At 36.3% G+C, this 24912-nt stretch overlaps 1 protein-coding gene across 4 annotated transcripts in view; it reads left to right on the top strand.

Moving 5' to 3' along the window:
• Positions 1-24912, top strand: part of Eip75B (Ecdysone-induced protein 75B) — a 77089-nt gene that overhangs the window by 47793 nt on the left and 4384 nt on the right. For 3 of the 4 annotated variants that reach the window (XM_085204715.1, XM_085204716.1, XM_085204718.1), the window contains exons 2-3: positions 18909-18997; positions 23721-23865. In XM_085204715.1, the coding sequence (XP_085060841.1) occupies positions 18909-18997; positions 23721-23865 (234 nt within the window). Of the gene's footprint in view, positions 1-15606; positions 15955-18908; positions 18998-23720; positions 23866-24912 lie in introns of those variants that run through there. The other variant, XM_085204717.1, reaches the window with a different exon arrangement.

Genomic DNA, 24912 nt, shown 5'->3' with positions numbered 1-24912 from the left:
TCACTCACTCATCACGAAATCTCAGAAACTACATGTGCTAGAAATCTCAAATTTTGCATAGGAGTTACTTATAGGACGTAGGTACTCGCTAAGACGGGAATTTGCAATATTCGACTTCTAAGGGGTTGTTTTTGGGGTCGAAAGTTTGTATGAAACTTCGTTACTGCAAATGCTAGGAGTCTCAAATTTTGCATAGACGTCACTAGGACGTAGTCATGGAGACAGAAATTAATAATAGTTCACGCGGGTGAAACCGCGAGCGGGCCGCTAGTAATACATATATTTCTTCTTAATATATAACAGGATAAGCCTAATCTTTTAACGTTCTTTCAAAATATAAGAACTCCTTTGTTTAGTACAAACAAATTGTGAAGCGATTGCATTATCTGTGACATACATAGCTCGCTCGATAGCACAACACCGATAAGCCGAACAAAACATCGTCTCGGTACATTGACCCAGAATTATATAAAAAAAAAAGTCCTCCATTTTGATAACGATGTGACAATGACATTTTGTGTTGACCGCGCTTTATGGAATGGAAATGTTTGTCATCGAAAAACAAGAATTAATGTATTTATTTATGTCTTAAATTTGAGTTAAATTAATATCTTAATGGTACGTACTAACTTAGGACATTTTTTAATTTTAATTATACTTAACTATACTATAGATTACTGATTAAGCCCCAACACGTGGCTGTCGGGCCTGGACAAATCCCAGATCACAGAGCCCATGGCCGTGTGCACAGACACAGGCACAGGCCGGGTGTATCTGTGTACGTATACAGCGGATACATGTCAACTTTCTCGCGGTTACGTAACGCGACTCGCGGAGAGATGTACTAGAACGTTCGGTGTCATCGACCACGGAACTGCTTACGACACGCGCTCGCTCACATTCGGACGATATTTAGAGAATGTAAAAATAACATAGTAGATTATTATTCTGTAATGGGAATTTTGTGTGGGTCAGATTTAAATTAAATTTAATTACTTTTTACATAAAATTTATTGGAATATTTAAGGTGAAACGTTTGCTTTCTTTTGGAAATGTTTTTTTAAAAAGTAAATGGTTTTGATAGCGCATGTAAATGTGTAATTAATTTTGTCAACACTTTTTTTGACTGGACTTATTCCTGTTTTTATTCATAAGACTAATTCAGACATCTAGTGAAAGCTATATTATGTAATTTTAATTATATATAATTATTTTCTTGTTTAATTTACGGAATACTTAATGAATAAACAATAATATTTGTTTAAAATATATGCATTTGGATATAATAAGCTTTATATACAATCAAAATGACAGTTTTTCAAATATATATATATAATAATAACCATAAATTGGTTACGTTAGATTTTTCTATAACATCAACCCACACCCACAATATGTGGTTGCTCTTAACTCCGTGATATTGATACGATAGTTGAACATTGCTTGTGTCTGTATCTGTATAACGAACATCCGAAGGCTTAGGTCATCGCTCGCGCGGAGGTCAACGCCGGAGCGCCACACGTTAAGCTCACAAGTTAAAGCTTTTACGACATCTGATTTATGCCAATTGTCGATACGGCCACTTCATATCGAAACGTATTTATATCGAAGTAAAATTATTATTACTTTTGTACGGGAAATCGATTAGTTAAAAGATAAATTATTATTATTTTTGTACGGGAAATCGATTAGTTAAATACTATAATAAAATATTATTTGAAATAAAAAATAGTTTATAAATAATTAGACATTTTAAAATAATACTAATTTAATTACTTAATCAAAGATTGATATACATTGTTAGTAAAAAAGTAAAATATTTAAAAGAAAAAAATATACTGGAAGTTAAGGTGTAAACTAGGATATATATTGTAAAATTTTTAATAACTGGACCATTGCGAACCTCCCCAAATAAGATTTGAACCCACATAAATGCGTTTCACAGCGTTATTTCATAGTGTACATTTTTTTATTTGTTTTCCACATTTCCAAATGAATGCACATAATCCCTACTAGCTAGTAGCTACGACCATATCAGTTTACATAGTCATGTGTGTATTCGGGTCAATATGAAAACAATGATATTATTTATTTTGGATATGAATTATTTATGTATTGAGTTTGACTGTCTTCGTTTACTTTCTTTGATACAACTCGTATTGTAGGTCAATATAAGAGTAAACATTCACTTGGGTCTCTTTGTGTAACATACTTCTAGTACTTACAAGACCTTATTAAGTTTAGATATTTTAATAATTATAATTATTTAATTATTAAAATATCTAGATTTAATTAGGTTAATATATTCTCCTTCCTTATTAAATATACAGCATCAGTAATAAGTAAAGCACGCTAAATGACACGTTACGGATTACTCGTCGTAAAAGCCATTAAGATTAGCGGACAGCTCACAGAAATAGAGGGGCGGAGGGCGGAGAGCGGAGGACGGAGGTACGGTGTGACACATCAGCAATTATAAGTGTGGAGGCGTCATTGAACCCGTGTTATTGCGAAACAACGGAAACCAGTCCAGCGCTCCCCTCCGCCCTCCGCCCCACGCCCGAGAGCCTCGGCGCTCCTCGCAGTCCTCTACACCTGCTGCGAATTTTTAAATCCTAGATTATAGTTGACATGCGGTCAGCTCCAATATGACGTGATGGGCATGCAGAGGACCGGTTACATCACCTTGCTTTAAGTGTAAATAAAATTACTTTTTTTTACTTATTATGTTATTTTTGTGAAATGCACTAAGCATATATTAAAAATTTTATACCTATATTTAAACACTAAAGTCTAAATATATATTTTAATTATACACATTCTGTGATTCATTTAATTACAAACTATGCTCTTAATTACTGACCTACGCCAGAAGATAAGGGTAAAACATATATGTTTAACAGCAATAGTAAATAAATATAATTAATTATGTCACCGAACGATTATGCTGTCGTTACATCTACGAGCAACAGCGGCGACCTAAAAAGTGACGTGGCCGATAGTGCTGCAGTCGGGGACCTCACCGCCTCATTCGCAGGAATCGCAGGTAGGCTATGGGGTTAAAGAACTCCGGTGCACTATATCAAATACCATTGAACTCGCGCCGTCCCGCTCGCGCAGTGCACCCCGCTGCATCGCCTGCACCGTGCACGCCTCGTCGTGCGAATCCTGTTCGATTACGCGACGCGCATGCGTATGACATTATCTATCTATCTATCTATCTATACAAGCATATCTACGTGTAGGACACATGTGCGCTACCTTTGTGAGTCTATGGTTGAATAGATTTTAAAAAATATACACACATGTGTACCAGAATGTGGCTAAAAATGGTTCATGGTTCATCACAATGGTTTCTTGTCTTTTATTGGTTTATTGTAATTGTTGAACTTTTTTCTGCTATTTAATTTTTATGTAAAATAAAGCACTGATATGGATCACATCATATAAATAATTTAGATTAATAATAAGACCAAAGCAATCGAAGGTGTTTAATACGTTCTCGCATCTGTTGCGTAAGTTGCGTATGTAGGTACTATGTTTAGATGCAGAGGCAGAGACCAACCATATGTCAATAATCAAGTGTAACGAATGGAAAGTTCAAAGAGGCCATCGACATGGGCCTAGCTCGCTCGCCGTCCAGCGGCGGCCTTTACTGCGCACTCGCTAGAAAATCAACTTAATTCGCATTTTACACTTCAGTGGAGCTAGAACACGATGAAGTCCCCCAGGAAAAGTTCTCTAGGGATCAGCTTTGCCAATCAATTATTAATATTTAATAAGTTAATTATAACGAGTAAAGAATAAAGAAGTTTTAAATAGTTTCTTATTGTTTTCTAACGGAATTTGTTGAGTCACGCCTATGTATGTGTATTTCAATAAAGAATGCCTTAGTTATATACTCACCCAGGTGTAAACATGTAAACAGCATTATATCTTACATATAAATATGAAAGCGTCAAAAAGACAAAGTGATAATTTCAAGGTAAATGATAAAAAGTCAATGAACTTGATAAAGAGAAATTTAATTGCACGTAGGCGATGTCTTGTTTTATACATAATATCTCAAAATATTCCATTACGTTATTGTTATAGCTTATATATAGCTATATAGGTGTCATGTTATGAAAATATAAAAGTAGGTTCCCCTACATTGGGAGAGCGGTGACCGGCGCGGGTGCACCATTTCCCCAAATTGCGTGGTCCCAATCCCTACAGACCTAAAAATTTGACTACGGGTCGATAATATAAAACCTACCTCACGTAGTTGCCGTTTTTTAAATATTAAGTACATTATTTATGTCTTTTTTTATTTATTTTTTTCAATCATTTTAATTTCGATAAAAGTTACATTATGATCAAACATTTACTTTTATGTATTCAGAATATGGTTAGAGTTAAAAAAAAACTAAAAACCCCATAGGGGCAAAATAAAAAATCAAATAAACTAAGATATCTATTTAATATTTACAACGACATTACATATATAAGAATAAAGTTAATTATCGATCAGTAAATGTGAAAAAACATATTCGATAACACCTTGAAATATAGTCCATAGCCCACCAAAAAATAAAGAACACGTCAGCTAGTTTAGCTAGTTTTGCCTGTGAACTGTGCTGTGCCTGTGCATGTATTTAGTTATCAACTTCGATACTTGTTTACCGCGGTGCGCAGACCTTGAGATTCGGCAGCGGTCAGTGGCCCGAGCCTCCGCGCCGACATTATACATTTTTTATCAACCAACCGACTATTTGCTCTGCTAAGCTCAATTTAGATATTTCAGCTAATCTAGTTACGATTCCATATATTTGATTTAAGGTTTCATTTCATTTTATTACTACTCTAACGAACTCTACTATAGTATAGGGAATTATTGTTGACTTCTTCTTTCTCATGACTTTCTTATTCTTGTTTTAATTCAAAAAGTAGTTGATGCAACTGAAGTTCAAAATAAAATAGGCAGCTAGTAAGAAAACAATATAAATAAAAATAACATGAATCCCCTTAATGTTATTATTAATCTTAATGATATCTAAAAATATTACTTTAATTCAAATAACACTTTTAAAATAAGTATTTCAAAGTAAATAATACTTCAAAAATTCTTCATAAAAAATATTAATATTATTGCTAAAATCCTTAAATTATAAAGCAAATGCCGATTTTGACGGTAATTTCAAGGACGACCAGCTGGAGTTCAGTAGCCACCTTCAACTGTGAATGACACCATTTCGTGCGTTGACCCTATACATTTCCTGTGCGGCAAATAATACCAAGTTGATTTTATAATAGCACGAACACGTTTAATAATATTTGAATACATAAGAATAATTAACAACCGATATACACTACAACATGTTCCCTCTTAAAATCTCAACATAAGACTAATAAATATTTAATTTGTTTCAGGTAAGTGTCATCGCTACGACTGCAGGTCTCCAGCATTATCGGTGAGATTGGGCGCGTGTTATCTCAGCACGCATTGCGTTCTCGTTAGAGCACAATGCACCAGGCAGCAGGCACAGGCTGCAGTGGTGGAGTCAGTCACCCCGTCCTAACGGCGCTCGCCCTACAGCCGCTGACTCGCGAACAGCCACTGCCGTCATTGTCGTGCGTTCGCTTACTAATGCAACTGCAACTGTACTCTTGATGCATACGTAATATCTTCACACCGACCGACCCCTGGTCTATACCGCCCTTAAATATTAACTTAACCTTTAGTTGTTTAGGTAGAAATGACCTAAAAATGTGTTTTTTAATATATTTTGTAAAGCGTTAATGAAGTCCGAACACCCTGCTGTGTCCTTCACCAAACCCCTACGTAAATGGTCACGGTTAGTCATTGTTGTAATATTGTTGCGTATAATGACAATTGTACAATGAATTGTACTAAAGTATTCTGTGGCAGAACGTTGGACGTTTACATTTTATTTCAAAAAAAAAATTAAAAGCATGTATAACGTATTATTAGCAGGTTTGATTTGATCTTTGTTAATGGTTTTCATAAAATTATTAAAAATAAAAAAAAAACTAAAAATACCTTAAGATTATAGATAAATTTAAAAATAGAATCACCTACTATATGTTAACGTGACAATATATTGTTGTGAATACATCGCAAAATATCCCGCTGATATTTTGTCATTAACATTAAAATGTTTTAAGGGAATCTGTGCTCCGCTGAACTATTAGATAAAAGTATAATACACTCGCGATCTGGGAATGTCAGTTATGAATGCCCCAAACAAAAGGAAGTTGAAAAAGTAATCTTTTCAAAAAAAATTTTCGTTTTTACGAAAAAAACTTTTGATTGAACTATATTTTTTATTGCAAGAAGAGTTGAGTTTCGCGCAAATCATACAAAGGTCTTATAAATGCATTGGCCAAAAAAATGGATGTTACCTGTTCGTGAAATCTGAGATGAAAAGAAAGGGTACTTTTAATTTTACCTCGCTTTTTGCAGAAACGTAAAAATTGTATTTTAAAAAATCGAAGTGAAAAGGAAGTTGGCACAAAGGTTAAAAAAAATCTTAAAGTTTTTGTTCCCCCGACAGATGCAATAAATCCACTCTATGCCCCAAATTATTATATGGGTCAGAGGTAAAAATTTAATTATACTTTTACCATTAGAGATGATATTATAAATGACATTAGTTTTCTATATCATTTTTCTAAATCAAATTTATCATAAAAACAATAGATAGTTTTATTTCTAGATTTTCTTCTAGATTTTATATGTTACCTAATTATATTTTATGATTTTAAAAATAAAATTAAGTTAGTGAACGATGGCAAAGTGGTACAGACACGGTGGGAACCGTTACACGCACTCGCGGAGTTGAGTGCACGCGCGAGCGGTCGCCGACACCACTAGTTATTACTGTCCCCTCTCCAACCGAAGAAAATTCTCAACTTCTGCATTACATAAGATAGCAACTGCTGTTGCAACTTTCTTCAAAATATGATTATAGGGCCCAAGTGCCTGCTGGTTTCACTACTGACGTGGCAGACAAAAGAGCACGCGTGCGACGAACCTCCACGCCCAGCTTATGTTTCCCCGCCAGCAGGAAAACGAAACCCCCAAAACTTAAATAATAATTGCGGATTGCCCAAAAATCGAAACCATCCGATTATAACTATCGGTCTACTTCTTTACTTATCGCCGTATGTTCCACCAACTGTCTTTAATTATATAAATTATTCGAGGTTGAACGACTGCTTTATTGTTAAACATTTTTTATCAGCCGCCATTTTGTGACACGATTTTATACTTTCAACTCCTCTCTTAAGAACGGTTTTAGATCAAATGAGGAGATATTAGATGTTCTTAGCCTATCATATAAGTAACGTTAAGCTGATCCTACGCAAAATATTGTTAGTTCAAAATGTACCGCAGATTTTAATCAAAGTCAACTGTATTGCGTATTAACTTTGAAATATAAGATTAAACTATCGTTATTTCAACGTAGAAAAATCCTATGGCTAAAAGAATTATAAATAATTAATTATTTCTATTCAAAATAAAAATATTATGCGTTGCATCGATGCGGGGGCGCCTGCAGTAAAAAAGTGATTGAAACCAGTCTGTGATTAAATGAAAGTAGCTTATAGTATAGGTAATATATAAAATACTTTCTCTCGTTTGCTTGCACTTGAAATTAATGTAAAACTTAGTTTCTTGGCAAAAGTAAAAATAACTGGTTTATTGCTAATTTGCTAGCACTATCACACGTAGTTGATGAGATGAGATTAATAGATAAACATTTTTGAGACATTGATGTCTTATTACTTTTTTTTAATATTTAATTATTAATTGAAAAAAAAAAGAATAAATAAATTAATTTCACGTTCCTAAAGTTCAGCAAAATATAGTAGAACTGATCACAAAGTACCTTTTACTCTACTTATTCCAAATATAAGTAAGGAGAAAAGAGAAATTATTCAAATTAAAGAAAAAGCAACGTCAACGATTATTAGGATTAGTCATAAAATATAAGTATCTATCCTAAAAATATTACAAAAATTAAAAAAAATCGTACTGACTAGGCACACACCGGTGGGGCGGTTCATACAATATCCTCACACTAACAACTCTATTCAGGGAGGCAAGGTAGGGTCGTATCGCCGATTTAAATAAAGTCAAGGACCATTTGCGTGGCAAACAACGACAGGGTCAGTAGACTCGAGCGCGCAACTGCCGAAATTATCGCGATTTACACGCGCCGCCAAGCCAACGGACGCGCCAAGGTCATGATGGACGCCCCACCACCGACACCACCGCACCCCCCCTCGCGGTTATCTCCTCACCATACTGCTGCTCCAGCCGCAGAAACTGCGCACTTTATTGCCAAGTCGCTACAAAGGTTCAAGGAGAAACATTTGGGACAAATGAAATTTGAAAAAGAAATCCACTTTCTGAAACAAAACTTCTATCATTGAATGCATGTATTATATTATTTTTAGTATTATTAGTGTAGGTATACTATTAATTCATTTAATTTGAAATTTATTTATGTAATTGGTGGAAAATTACATAATAATTTTTGATGATGGCGATTCTAAATAATAAACAACAGTTGTCAGTTTCGATAGGCATTGCAATTAGCAATTGAACGCCACGTATTACAACATAATATCAGATAGGATGACAATTAATGAGGTCGCGGGTTTAATATAATTAAATTAGTGAGCGCACTTAGAGGAACGCGGCTGCGGAAGCTGAGCACGGGATGCGGGTGTGGGGGGCGCGGGTATGGGGGGTCGTGGAGGGGGGGCGGCAGGTGGTAACGTCAACGCGCGGCCGTGAACTTTCTTCGGACACGTTTTCAGAATCGAATGCTGCGCAGTATTCCGCGCCACAGCCTGCCGAAGCGCCTGTAACCCCTCGCCTCCTCGCTCTGATTACTTCTGCTGCTACGTATTATTATTTCACATTCTAAACCACTTAAGTAGTTTGAAAAGAAATAAATTCGACGAACGTAAAACTTTTTCAATTTTGTTTTCAAGGAAACACTCATAAAAATGTATCTGGTTCGAGTTCAAGTATATTTATTTATACTTTCAACAAAATATTGATGTCGTTCACTAAAAATCAGGACAAAATTACAATTTGATAAGCTATATCACCGAAAAATAGACATTTATACATAATGTTATTCTATAAAGTGTCTAAAGTAGCACACTCTCATTAAAAAGCAATGAAAAAGACATAGAAAAGAAAATAGACACAGAAATAATTTCACCGATTACTCTATATTATCTAGAACTAATGAGACTGAGTAAATGTAACAGTAGGAAACGAATACGCTATCAACTTCCTCATTCTCGCCGCTGTTGTGTATTGCAAGTAATGTAACGTAACGTGCACGCTGTACTAGAGCATTATACAACAGTGCATCATCAGCCCGCCTGCGCCCGCGCCGCTCTGATTACCCACCCGGCACCCCCCCCCCACTTTCTTATGAGTGTCTTCTTTTTTTATTATGAAGCACTGTCTTGGTCTAGTCTTGGATCTGGATCTTAATTTCTACGTTCCAATTAGCTCCAATATTTTATTATAGTATATCTTTTCGTATATAATATTATTAGTTGAAACAATATTTGAATTTTCAAACGAAACTATTAGTCAATTACTTGTTTACTAATTAATTATTTACTACTATTTGTACGTAGCCGTCCTCTGTGTGGAGCAGGAAGTCCCTCTTGGGAGTAAATATCAAGGTAAAATAAGTGCAAAACGTATCGGAGGGAAAGGTATTGATTGCATATATTTTTATTAATCTAGTTTTCTGGAAACTTCCTTAAGCGCAAATCTCAATATCTAATTTGAAAATAGAATGGATTGTTATAGTCTATTAATATGTAATATTAAATGGCAATTTGGTTAAGCAGTATTAAATATAGTACAAATACATAAATAATACTACTTTTTCATTTAAAATCTAAATAATCCAATACAGTTTGAGACTTCCTCGAGTAAATTTTACCTTGAATTTGAAGCACTGACTGACATTGCGGTTAATTCGGTATTTTTTGACATTGGTGAGGACAATTTGTCAGAGGAGGAAATATATATTTTGGATTTATAATATAATTAATGTATCTTTAAATTTAAAACAATTATGAATCAGAATTTCTTATCACCAGACGCAGTGACAATAATTTGCTGAAAACTATGTTTGTAGAATTTACCTTCAAATAATATTTAAAAGGCATTAAGCGCTCATGTTTTTAAAACATTTTAAATAACTTTATTAAAAAAATTTAAATAGAAAAAAATTTTGGAACAAAATTAAAAATATATATGCACAAAATATTCAGGAAACGCAATTGACATTTGCGTTTCTACGAAGACTTTTGGAATTTAAATATACCTAAATCATACGAATCGTGTACCTATATTCCGTATATTTAAAAGAATAATTTTATTACTTTTACTTGGATCGTTTTAAATAAAAAGAATCTTAATTAAAATTTCAAAATAGTTTTCAAATGACGATAAATAGAATGTCTGCTTAAAGCTTTGGGGTTTTCGCCTAATAAAAGTCTACCAAATCAGATATCAGGGTGTTTAATGATAAAACAGAAAAAGTTATCAGCAGTCTGTATCTAATAGATAGCCTTAAATATCTGATAACTACTTAGAATATTTATTCATAATCGTTGAAACTGGCCCTAAATTAAGTTCAAAGTGAAGTATTAATAGGTTGTTTAAACCTACACTACTTATATAACCTAAGTGAACCAAGGTTGTTTATTATATGCCTTTATATTCGGATCAACCAAGTTTTTCGACCATCGATTTTCTAGAAGTATTACGCACGTCCCTTATAGGAATGGAGAAAACTTGGAAAAGATATTTTAATAATTCTACAGAATTAACTTCTAACCCATAGATAAAAAAAATCGATACACCGCACACGGGGCCCCAGTGGCCATCACGTAGGTACTCATACGAGTATGTAGCCATTAATTGAGCGCAGCCGACACACCGACCTTGGCCTTGGTACGGGTTGCCGAAACGTCGAGGTCGGTAGTCGGTACGATTGAACGCATCCGGATCACACGGCTAGTATGTATAATGATTATTCATTCTAATATTAACATATCGACTCATGTCATCTACGTCAACCTCAGCTCGTTAATGATTTAACAAGTCCAGCTGTTGCTTTTTTTTAATATATATTTTAATATATTAATAATTGTATTTGATTTTAATGTTAAATAATTTTGTATTATTACGTACTACGTACAAGAGACGATCGGGACGCAAGGGCATAAGGCAACTGCCATGCGATGGTTGTGGATTCGATTCCTAGTTGAGTGAATGAGTTGTTATTTATTAATATTTTAATTTCTTCATCGAAAAATTCGGCGGAGAGTATTTTAACACTGGGTTCCCCCTATTTGCGGGCTAGAGCATAAGGCTAATTTCATTCGATAATGTATTAGGTATTTACGTAATATATTATAATATGTTAATATTAAAAAGTTGTGGCCAAATGCAATGTCATCATTTACAGCGAAGCGCTACAGCAAAACAGGGTAATTGACTGAAGGTGACCTCACGTTGCGACGCGAAGGTTCACAAAACTTCGGATGTCGTCATGTCGAAATGTAACACGTGAAATTATTTTATATATATCATATAGATATAGAATTATTTTAATACTCAACAAAATTCATGTCGTATATATTTTTGATGCTAGTCGTAGGCTAGGGGCACGAGTATGTGACTGTAGTACGCGATGTGGGTTCGATCCCCACTTGAATAAATGAAAAAAATATTTAAATCGCGGAGGCAAAGCGCGGCGTTGAGTTACGCCACTCAACGCAAAACCTCCAGAATTCACCGGAAAATGGTTAACGGAGTGTTTTAACACTAGGTTACCCCTGCCTACCCTACTGTGTGCGGGATACAACGTGATATAATTATTATTTATATTTGGAATAGAGCGTAGTTCCTAAACGTGGCAAGCTGTATGTGGAGCAGACAATAAAAATGAATTTGATAGCTATAAAATACGTCTACACTGTGGGCTCGTGTTTCGAATGCGCTTCACATAACCGCAGGTCTCAGCAAGGCCTTGACCGAGCCTCGTCCGACGCGAAACATTCGGCACCAACCGTCGTATCGCCAGCGCCACGTGACTGACTACGAATAAATTTTTCTTCGAATCTACTGGTACTGGTCTTCAATTACAATTTTGGTACTTAAATATAAACATTCCATTACTTGGAGTTGGAGATGACTACAGTAATTTAATAACATGCTTAAAGTGCCAATTTGAAATAGCTACTTTATATATATTTTAATATTTTATAACATTTATTCATTACTTACCTAAGAGCGATTTCATCAGTTATAATGTCTTTCGAATTCGTATATATCATTGTTTAATGATTGTAGTAAGAAATATCTTCGTAATATATACTCCATATTCACAGGACTCGTTTGTCCGGTGCAGCCAGGCCAGTTCGCCCGCTTCGCCTTTATGTCCTTGGTCCAGAACCACGAGAAGGCCGTCCGGTCCCTCAATTGTTTCATTCGACTTTCCAGAGGACGTTACAGCCGCAACGGATTTAAGATTCAACCACATCAGCTTATTCGTTTTTTCTCTCTTTTCTTATTATTCTACCTTTGCCTCTCTCTAATGTGGTTCGTAAATATTTAATTTAGATAAACATCAATTTTAAAATCCGGATATCGAAAAAACGGAAACCATAAAGTGAAAACAATATGTCGGTTGGTATATTTTTTATTTCTCGATAGAAAAAAATATACGACTTAACGAAAGTGTAAAAAGTAAATCGACCCTACTGCATTCGCACTTCGACAGCGGTCAAAGAGAACACTGCATGTGATACATGTGGCCAACGACGGCAACCAGCTTGTGTAATTACACTATAATTTCAATTTTATAATCTATGTACTAGAATTGAATTTCATATTGGCAACCTGTAGCTACCGTGTAATTTGATATTTTGCGTCCCGAAATTAAAAAGCGAGGGTAACGGAAGGAAGTAAAAAAATTGGGCACCCATTCACTTTCACGCGGTTATTATGAAGTGCACATATGGCATTGTTGTTTCATTGTCTATCTGTCGCTTAAATTATAAGTGTACTAAAACACGTTGCGCTATTTACATAGCAAAAGTACCTATTACATAATAAAATAAGATAAGTATAAACATGCAGAGAAATATTTTGTCAGTGACGAAATGCCTTACTTGGCACGCTTAAGGAGATGTACCAACAAAATACAGATAACACTAACAAATTTAAAGATAATTAAAAAATATATATTATACTAGATACACAAACGCGGCTTCGCCCGCATTGTTATATGTTATAGCCAGATTCTTAACAATAAAATAATAATCTAAATCTTTGATTAATTGTAGCCTATGTGTTATTCTGATGTCAAAGGTAAAGTCAAAGTTACACACACATTAGTATGGTAAAATAATTAAACATAAAAAATAATAGTTATTGTTTTTTCAATTTTGTCTATATCTAATAAACATCTTGAATGTTCAAATATTAAAAAAAAACCGCAAAAAAAGCTGTTTTTTATAGCACGCCTAAAGCCCAAAAAACTTGGCATCCTTTGCACAATTCTATAACCATCCCTTATCACGTGGGAGGATATTTGCGAAACCCACAAAAACCAGGTCTTTTGTGATGAAGGAAATATAGTGAAGCGCAATAAATTCAAATAAAAAGTAGGTGCACCTTTAGAATGTTGCGCAACCCTTTTTGCTAGTAACGACAATTTTTGTGACGGAAAACATCTGACATCTGGAATTTCGATTTTATTTAATGTGTAGTTTTTTTATCTGTTATAGCATATTGAAGTCAATATACCTACTTATAATTTTTTTTTTAGCCTCATGCTGTTTTCAACACATGGCAGAATAAATCGAACCGACAACCTTCGCGTTTGCAGTCACACGATTATGTCCTTGCACCACGATGGCCTAAATATCCTTACTTATACAATGGTACTTTTTATATTATTATCGTAATATGTATGACTTAGTACATATTTGAGGCTAATGTTAAGACATTCTGCTTCCCATTTTTCACCGAATTCTAGAGACTTTGCGTGTTGAGTGGCAGAACTCAACACCGCGCGTCGCCTCAACATCAGAGTGAGGAAATGGAAATATTATATATTTTGTTTAAATCACCTAACTACTCTATTTTCCGGCACACACTACACTACGCAGTACAAATTCTAATTTTAAATTACCTACAAAATGAAAATAATTTTTCAAATTCAGAACTTTTGTGTAGTGTATAAAGCGCCTGCGCGGGTGGTGGCCTTGACCGGCCTGCGCCAAAATTTCCAGGTCGTTCACCCGCTCTGACGCCCACCGCCACTCGTCTTTATCTCACATAAATAAGTACGTCGGCAAGCTAATATGTATTTTAATACTGGGGCGTAAGATCGAAATTACATTGACTACCTGTACTAACGAATGTTATATAAAATTAAGTCATTTATGTACCTATCGGTTATAGAAACTTGTTTATCAATAAGCCTGTGCATGCTAAAAGGACATTATCGTAGTTTTCATCGTAAATTTCACGGCTATTATTATATTTAGTAAATCGTAGAATTAGTCCACAGAACATGTAAACTTATAGCACAGGTAGGTTTTGTAAACACTGCACAACGAGTACACCTCTTGTACGGTGCCTACTGTAGATACCAACGAAAGACAATTACGATTTAATTATTTTCAATTTAAATTTCTTATGCACCTTAAAATTTAATGATTGACTTAAAATCCTATTTAGAGATCGATATATTTATATTTAAGCCGACCATAGTACAAACACAGTACTATAATATAAGGCATTGGCTCACAGCAATCATTGAAGCAGTGCGTGTTTTTGTAACAACTATTGAAATCAAATCCAGAAGATATCAGATAAATATAAACATTTTTGTTATCAATGTCGTCATTTGGGAAGCAGCTGTCGGGCGTCGGTCAGAGCGGACCCCGGAAGTGCAATCAGCGCTAGGCTAGGAGGCAAAGGGGCCACTCTCCGTCACGCGCGCGGCGACCTACACGGCGGCGCTCGCCTTCCATTAGCTCCATTTTGTGTTCAAGTTCACTCGCGAGTCGTCCCATCACCGAAAATATTTTAGTAGTGTGACGCAACCGGCACGGCTCCGTCCCGCTCGCACACCAGCGTGCGCGCTCTCGCCGACCCGCTCTCGCGCGACCTTGGCCGCCGTGCGCCCGCAAGGTTCGGGTCTTCGAACTCGCGCGGGCGACGGCGGGCAGAGGCGCGCGCGGGCGCGGGCAGCGGCCGCTCCGCCAATGGCTGGCCGCGCTGGCGTGCGCGCGCCCGCCATTGGTCCGCCGGCGACGCGGCAATGACCTCGGAGACCGGAGTTCGAAGCGCGGCGAGGCTCGCGCTGAAACGTAGACTGAAAGGCTTCGTAGGGCCGTAGGGGCGATTTTCCCTCAGCGGGCTCGGGCCCGTCGCCGAGGCGATTGTATCGCACGGAGCGCCGAGCATTTTGCAGACTTTCACTCTTAAGGGAAACCTCGCGCTGGTGTAGATAGAAGTGCGCGCGGCCCGGCTCAGTTCGTCGTTCGAGCTCGAGAAAGACGCACGCGACTCGCGCGCTGTCAGTTTTGCGCGACGAGCGACCTTCATCCTCCGCGACGTGCAGATCACGCATTTCGGCTTATGCACTCGTGTCCTATATTCCTGTAAATTGTGCACTGGACAAATGTTTAACGGTCACGGGTTCCGATGTGGTTTATGTGTGGTGTAGTGTAAATGAAACTATTTATTATTTTGGTTTAGTTTAATCATATGACTCTTAGTGATGTCTCCGGACAGCAGCCTAGGGCGCTATGAAGCGCCAACAGCCGACTCCATGATGAACTCTGCTCATAAGGAGAGAGAACCAGAGCTGCATATAGGTAGGATGCGCCAAGCGCTACCAGCATTAGTTTGTTTACTTTTGACTACTTTCAAAATAAACATTGTGATGCTGAAGGTTAAATATAAACTTATTTCAAATTATTTAACCTATAAAGGTGTATGAATTGAATTTATTCTAATAATAAAATCATTCTGGAAAGCAAACAAGTTGTTCAAAATTAAATAGATACCATTTTTTATTAACATTTATTATTGACTAAGTACATTTTAATAATGCATCAATATATTATACTGACTTTGTACAAGTTAATTGCCTTTATAGAATTATATCTTTAAATAAATACAAAATATTCTTAGAACTATTTGCAATTTATTAAATTTAAATTCTCTTCGAAGGCAAGTACTTTATTGTTAAATACTTTAACTAAGAACTTTTTAAATGAAGTCTGTGATAACTTTTTATCTTATTATAAAATTTATTTAAAATAATATGATTCTTCCTTTTTATTTTCGTGAATTAACTGTCTATAAATATATATTAATTAACTATTTAATTTTTCTTTTCCAAATATCGACATTAATGTTGAGAATGACTTCCTCTAATTTATTATTAATTGGTGTAATTACTCGTTTACTGGTTGTCAGTTAATGGATACGTAACTAGTTTTTATTTAAAATCAAAACTTAAGTGATGTGACCTACTTATGGTCAGCTTTGCAAGTCAGCTGTTCACACTGTAGGGTTCATTCATATTAATCCATTATTATTATATCGACTTACAATAATTATAAATATTAAATTAAATTACATAAATTACATAATTTGTATCAAAATTGTTTCTTTCATAAATGTCTATTATTTTTGAAAAAGATAAATAATTTATATATTTTTAATGTTATATACTTTTTTTAAAAAATATCGTTAAGTTGGTACCTGGTGCCTAGTACCAACTTAACCATAAAAAATATTGATTAATCGTTTCCTTTATGAAATTGAAAGGATTTTAAGCTAATGTACATTTAGTTTCTACATCAAAGGGCTACGGTTGCGGAACGAAAGTTTAATATATTGATTGTTGAACATTAGTGATGAAAACGAAGAAAACAATTAAATATCGTTGTGCAAACTACGTTATGCACTTCACGGGAGATGAATGTGTTACATCGCCCCCTTGCAAATCGATGAACTACAATAGAATCCACAGGGAGTCAGTATAAATTAATGATCGATTCCTAATGATGTTATCGTTTGCTTTGCTTTTATTGATTGCTTTAAAAGCATTTTATCGATTTTTAAAAGTAACAAAAGAATTAACCGTCGCTCCTGAGAACTCTAACCCTTTTATTTAAAAAAATATATATAAATGATGTTTGTTCAAACTAATGTGAAATTCGAAACAAGCATTAGTTCGTTGCAGGCGGGTTCAATGTAACGCTGGCTTCCGCTTTGGTGCGGCCCACCACTTTTACTTTTCTCTTGAGACTAGTTTCACTATTGACTGGTTAATGCATCTTGACACTATTATGTTATTATAACAATTTCAATAATATATCTATGTAAATTATCAAATAATCTGTTGTAAAATATAAGTACGGCTTTTAAATATTTTAATACACCTGAAGAATTTTCTTCAAAGTTATTATACTGTCGAATAAGTTATTTTAAGTTTAAATAAACAATTGAAACTGGAAATTTAGTTCAAAGACGCATAGAAAAATTGTAGCATTTACATTGTTGCCAACTAAACATAACACGATATCTAAATGGACATATTACAAACACATTATACAAATAGGAAACAATATAGTACGTGATAGACGTGGACTATCTATCTATTTACAAACAAGAGTTGCCGTGACACAGTTCCACGGGCAGCGTGACGAGCTCCAAGCCATCTCTTGCACGCCTGGCCGCCAGCACCGAGCGTTACGTGGTGCACTTTCTAGCTCACTTTCCTCGCCTCTTTAATTGACGTAACTATGTAGCAGCCGACTCTCACGCGTTAACAGAAAAACATTCGAGTTGCATCACAAGTAGAGAAATGAACGCGCCGCTGCCTTTGAATTTAATATTTCTTAACCTGATTTTCTTTATTTTCTTCAAAATCCTAACGTGCATTATATAGGTTATAAAATGGAGCTAATATAGGATGTTTGTGTTGAAACAAATTGTTTGATGCAACTAAAAAAAGAAAGTAGCACCATAGAAAGCGACCGTTCCGAACGTCGACCCGAGGCAAGTGGTTTACACCAGAAATAGAAAGTTCCTTCCTTAAGGCAGATCGCTCCCTTAACAAATAAACAAACGGGCGAGGGAAAGTGAGAGCAGACGGCGCCCCACGCTCGAACCTGTTCCCGCACGCACCCGCTCCCCTGGCCTCCACCTACGTCACGCTAGAGCTAGATAGAGATGCATCCGTGCGTTTATCAACCATTGAGCTAGTAACAAATCGATTCGGCTATTAAATATTCTGACAGTTTTAAATTCTTAATTAAGAATGTTTTGGTTTTGTTAATATATTTTTGAATTATCAATTATTTAGGGATGTTTCTTCTGATATTCGACCGAATATTTTTTAAAAAAGATAGATATGTACAACTGGCTGTTATGTGGACGTACTCTCACTGGAAAGGTGAACGACTTCCCTCAAGTGCAGCACACATATAGCGCTTTCTAAAATAACCATTCAATGTCACCAACAGACGCAACGTGATATTATTCCCTTACGTCACGTAGTTTATTACGAGCTAATACTGTTAGCGTGAATTGCACAACCTTATTATATATTTTTTTGCTGATTTATTATTTGATATTGAATCTGTTATCACGTTATAATATCTAGTGATGTCAACAATCATTGGTAAAAATCATTGAAGATAAAGAAATTAAAAAATTAAATTTTTAATTTTAGTTTAGGATGTATTTTGTAATTTTATACACACATACGCCTATAATATGAACAAATAATTTATTGTTATTTTCTTTGTTACAGAATTTGATGGCACTACGGTGTTATGCCGTGTGTGCGGCGATAAAGCAAGTGGTTTTCACTATGGCGTACATTCCTGTGAAGGATGCAAGGTGCGTACTCTATTTATTTTATATTACTTAATTATATAATTAATAATGTTTCAAATTATTTGTATTTTCCTTCAAGCATGCTCACCAAAACTAATTTTTATGTTACTGCCACTCAAAAGTACCATTCACGCCAGCCAGTTTTATCGTAAATTTTATATCGGTTATTAAAATCGACAACGATAACAGCCTTCACTAGTTATGTCATTCAATCGATACTATAGGGACGTACCTTAATGGTTAGGAGAAAGTGATTATGATATTTCATAGGTAGACGACTTTCACTAGGTATAGGAAAATATTATCGTCGATAAATCAAAATATTAAGCTTTTCGTTTCCGTAACGCACCTACGATGCTTATTGATATTCAATTTGTAAAAGTATACGGCATTTATTTATAAACTGTATGAAACTGGAAGTGTTTCAATGTCCTAGAGTTTCTACAGCAAGGTCGCGATACACGGAAGACAATCTCTGTGCACAGATAACAAAGCTCGACCATGATATTTTTGATGTATAAACTATAAACATTCCAATACCTTGCTAGTGAATTTTTGTCATGCGTGAAAAGTTGCAATATGAAAAAAATAAAATCAAATCAGCTTCACGCTGCATCCCTCACACAGCAGGGTAAGCAGAGGGAACCTAGTATAAAATCCGTTGCCCACTTTTAGCCGAATTCTGGAGGCATTGTGTGTTGAGTGGCAGAACTCAACACCGCGCTTTGCTTCTACAGAAATGGAAATATACACTTTATGCCCCTGCGCCTCACCAGGCTCCATAAATAAATAAAGTTTAATAATATTTGATACGAAAGCGATGGCTTCATTTATATAGATACCTGTTAAGTGTCATTAAATGACAAAGAAGTAAAGGTTTTAGAATAGTTTTGGGGTCGCCCAGGTATGTACCTGATGGCCTCAATTCCGTGGTCAGTCCTTCGCACCCCAATCTTATAAATCGTATTTTTGTTGTTGTTGTTACCTGCAGGCCGTCTGCCCTGAACAATCTCACGGGAACGGGTCGCCTTCAAAATGTTTTATATCGTGTTTTATTTGCAAAAGGGTAGCGGACTAGTTCACCTTAACCTTTTTATTATAATGTAAATAAATAGAAATATTTACTATGACTGTCTTTCGTCATTTCGATATTTTAATAATATATATGTCATTCTGATAATGACTGCCCGCATACAATCTTTAAAGTTTCAACTCGAACTTGTCTCCGAACAGAAGATTTCCTGTATTTATTTTATTAGATGAATTAATACCGTCTGGAAATATAAGGAACAGAATTTAAAAATATCTATCAATATAAAAATATCAAAAATTACTAGTTCAAATTTAGTATAATTATTACGTAGACCACCTCTACCCCAATTAGCTATAACAAAATATGAAAGATTATCGTTCGAGAAGTGCGGTGTAAGTGGTTAAAGGTCATATTTACATGTATAAAAGAAACACGAGGAAGACGAGAATAGAAGTGCAAGTGTATAGAAACCGGTTACAAGATACCCGTCTGGTCATCGGTTGGGATTGGGACGTGTCCTTGATGACTGGGGGTTACGGCCGTCTGGATCATTGTTTCTTAGGAAATCTTTGTAATAAATAGCCATAAAATGCTATAGTAGGTTTTTTTTATAACATAATGAATGAAATAAATATATTCAAATTATCAATAATTTACTACAATCTACAGCTGTTATACTATTTATCTATTATAACGCGTCATGTTTGCAACACTAGCGCCAACTAGTGGCATACGAAAGTGAAACGCTAAAGTGAGGTGTCGCTATTCGCCGCGAGGTGTCGCTACGGTCGGCACTACCTAAGCATCTTGTATGTTCAATTGCGAACGAAAATTGTGAATGAATGGTTTTTACGGTCTACTACGAACGGGGCACGTGTCCATACGCACTGGAGTCAACGACCTGTGTTTTATACTTATACGTCTTATAAATTATAATTTATTATTTAATAATTATTTAATATTTACTTTGTGAGAATTAGATATTTTTTTTTTATTTCCTTTAATATTACTTACAAATACTTTTATGTTAGACATTATGGTCTTAATTTCGTCTATTCTGGTACAATACTAGGACATTATTTTTTTAATTCCTTAAATAATATTCAATTCACAATTAATAATAAATAAATATAAATCTTTTATCAAACAGTGAGTTAAAAATGTTTTCGAGATGGCACACGAATATACTTTAAAAGTAATTCTTCATCGCTATGCAAGTTCTTTGTTCATATAGTGACCGACATATTTTATCGCGTTGTGGGTCGCTTATTTTTTCGGCACCGATCTGCAGCACAGGGCGAGCGGTCGTCGGCCTCTCCGTCTCTCCTCTCCTCTCGTTGCCGTAAGAACTTTTACGGTCAACGAATGTATAGTATGTACGCACCGTGAACGTAGCCTACATTATTTTTTAACTGTCGGTTTAAAAGTTCGTTGATCTCGTTATTGTATATTTTAATAAGAACATTATGTATTTAATAATAGAAACAAATAAGTTTTAAAATTAAAAGAGAGGAATAATCAACCTTTTTAACTAAATTGGTTGTATTTCTTGTAAATAATTAAATATTGATTTTGATAAATTTATTGATATATAGGAATTATGTTGATAGTACTTATAGATTAGTATTTCTTTGTTTTAATTGTCATTTCTTAAAAATATTTTTAAATGTCTTACTTATACATATTTATATTTTTATTCGCACATTATTTATATTAAATAAGTTATTTATTATGCTTAAATATAGATATAGCTATATAAACTAATTACAATAATCAGGGATATTTCGAGTATAGATTCGCAATATGTCAACGGGAAGTGAATCACTTACATGAGTCACAAGCTTTGTTACCAAGTAAATATCGTAAGCTGGCGAGCACGTAGATTGGACTGTTAGCTAAGGGGTCGGTCATCGGTCGAGGCTTCCTTGGTATCCAAGTTGATGCGTCAGCGTATTTCGCTAAGCCAACGTTGGCAGTCATTGTCCGCGGGACCGTTAGTCGCCGCGCTAAGCCGCACCGCTGTCGCTTACAGCTTGTGTAAAGTGACAGCCGCGAATGTTCTCGAAAGCATCATAATAAACTTTTTGCGTAATCAAAACAATTATTTGTATTAAATATGTCGTTTGAAAATGTTACGGGACCGTCAACTTAGCTAATAATATAAAATGTATTTATGTTTAGTATATTTGGATTGTATATTATTTTTTTATCTATTCTTTAATATAAACAAAAAAATATAAGTATAGATATATTTTTGTATATTTGAATTTAATAGTATTTTTAACAATGTGTCCAATAAATATTTCTTTTCACAATAATAGAGCCTGGTTGAAATGTTATTTTTTCTGTTTCACTACGAGAAAAACGTATTATCCAATACTATATTTCTAAAATTAACATAATAACTTCCACATATAGTTTCAAAAACCCTATTCAATATGTACGAGTATAATATATTTGAGTATAAAATTTCGTCTATATAAGTACATAACACGTGTTATACGCTATTGTCGTAGTCATATACTCGTACATACGTTAGTTTGTTGTGAGTATTCGGAAAAGGTTTTGTTTTCGCGTGAGGAGGTCGACGACCGCTCGGCCGGTCACTGCCCGCGTTGCGACCAATTATGGGCCACTCGTACAGCGCACAATGGATCGATGGCAGTACGAAATTGGGCCAGCGACCCGAGCGCCTCTCGCCCCGCGCCTCTCCGCCGCGCACTCGCCTCGCAGCCTCCGCCTAATTTATACTCGTAGAATACGTTGTAGTAGGTAATCTATGTTTATTACCGTTAATTAATATTCATGTTATCTGATGCACCACTTGTTGTTTATTAAATAAGTTTATAATCTATCTCTTAATCTATAATATATTCGACTAGTAAGTTAAATTATTATTTTATTAGCTATTAATTTATAGTACAATGTCAGATCTATATTATATCTTATACTATTGACGAGAATATACGACTTATAAAACGACACTAGAATCGATGCACCTCTCGTAAATCTCGTACAGCTAGTAATTAAATAGGATCGGTGCACCCCTAGCTCGGAGCGCGCGCGCATTGAGGTAGGCCGTGACGCATGCTGACGTCATCGGGCGTAGAGCCGGTCGTCGCCCCGAGCTGCCGGTGTCCTAGCTCCCGGGCGCGCGGGGGAGCGAGGGGGGGTGTTGTGCAATAGAGCGGTCGACGACCCGGGGTGAACGACCGCGCGCCGCGACGCCCGCCGGGATGCGCCCGGCCTATATCCGGCGCAGGGCGCACGGCGCACCGGTGCAGTGGCGGCGGCGCATTCTAGAGCGGCGTGCGGCGTGGACCGTTAGGAGCGCGCGCGGACGGCGGCGGTGCGCGGGCCGCGGGGGCCGGGGCACTCTCACTTTCTCGGGCGGGTCGGCGGCCGGCAAGTAGGTCGCGCGGGTAACTGTGCGCCGCGCGCCGCAGCGCCCGCACAGTCCACCGTCGGCCGCCGCAGTTGTGACTCGCGTCTGTGTAGACCGTCAGTGCGCGTGCTGGTGTCGAGTGAGTGGTACTTGCTGGCTAGTGAATGGTGCTCGAGATGGCGTGCGGCGCAGAGTTGCGCGAGCGACATTCGGTGTTGGTGAGCATGCTGGAGGCGCGGCGGGAGTCCAGCGACTCCGGCTGTTCCAGTGACGAGAGTTCGGACTCTAACTGTAGCTGTGATCCTCAGGGCTTCTTCCGTCGCTCCATCCAACAGAAGATCCAATACCGGCCCTGCACCAAAAATCAGCAGTGCTCCATTTTAAGGATTAACAGAAATCGTTGCCAGTACTGCAGACTGAAAAAATGCATCGCCGTCGGAATGAGCAGAGATGGTGAGCTATTAGTTTATATTATTTGCTATATTTTTCTATCTTGTTATACATAAAAGTTATAATCTTTTAAGTATAACAAGAAAAACTAAGTTCTAATAGCATGATAATAAAATCTTTGTTTAGTGATTTGAAATCTCTAAGTATTGTCAAGCGTTTGCTTTGTTAATTAACACTATTTTGAATAATATACAATAATAAAAGTACATATTTCTAAATTAATAAATATAATTCCATTTCAAAATAGTATAAATGTAGCAATTTAAATTGTATATCATTCAAATAATGTAGAGCTCTTTTATAAGTGAGTGTGTCGGGCCAGTCTAAGTTGGCTGTATTGCAATCCACATACGAGTACGTAACGCGCACGGCAAGGTTGATCGTGCACCCTCTCGTAATTATTCTGTAATCCGAACGAGCTAAGTGGGTCGCGAGTCGCGAGCCGAGCGCGATCGCTGCTCCGCGATCAGATCCTATTTGGCGGTGCTGCAAGCGGGGCACAGGGGCGCGGGGGAGGGGGCGGGGAGAGAGGGAGAGGGCCGGGACGTGTGCGGTGTGGGAGGTCGGTTATGCAAGCGCGGGTGAGCGCACGCTAAGCGGGTCGACGGCCGTCGTCGCTCGGCTACGCTAGTTGCGACACTTACGACGCTTACGCTTACCGCTTTAAGGCTGAACGCGCGATTCGCGGTGAAAGCAGAGAAAGGTGCATTTCGTAAGCGCGAAAGTGAAATTTTTGTTTTCACTTTCGTAAAGCGGTTCATCGCCCTTGTATGGTTTCTCTAAATATATTGTTACAACCGTGAGGTCTTAATACATTTTGATAATACAATTGTTTATATTTTATACACAATACGTGTTATCGTTACAACGTTATTTACAAACAATTATACGTTCTTAGACGTCATGAGTAAAACTTTTTTTTCTAGTATTTATGATTGATTGGTAACAATTTTTGCCAAATTAATTTAATAATAGGTCCTAAATCTATTATTTTCATGAAATATAAAATATATAAATAAAAATACATAATATATATAATGAGACATAAGA

The sequence above is a fragment of the Heliconius melpomene genome, chromosome 20 (genome assembly GCF_056956725.1).
Source record: "Heliconius melpomene rosina isolate 202511_hmr_F chromosome 20, ASM5695672v1, whole genome shotgun sequence".
In the NCBI taxonomy this organism is placed as follows: Eukaryota; Metazoa; Arthropoda; class Insecta; order Lepidoptera; family Nymphalidae; genus Heliconius; species Heliconius melpomene.
The sequence above is the reverse complement of the archived record's forward strand: the minus strand, read 5'-3'. Positions and strand labels throughout refer to the sequence as shown.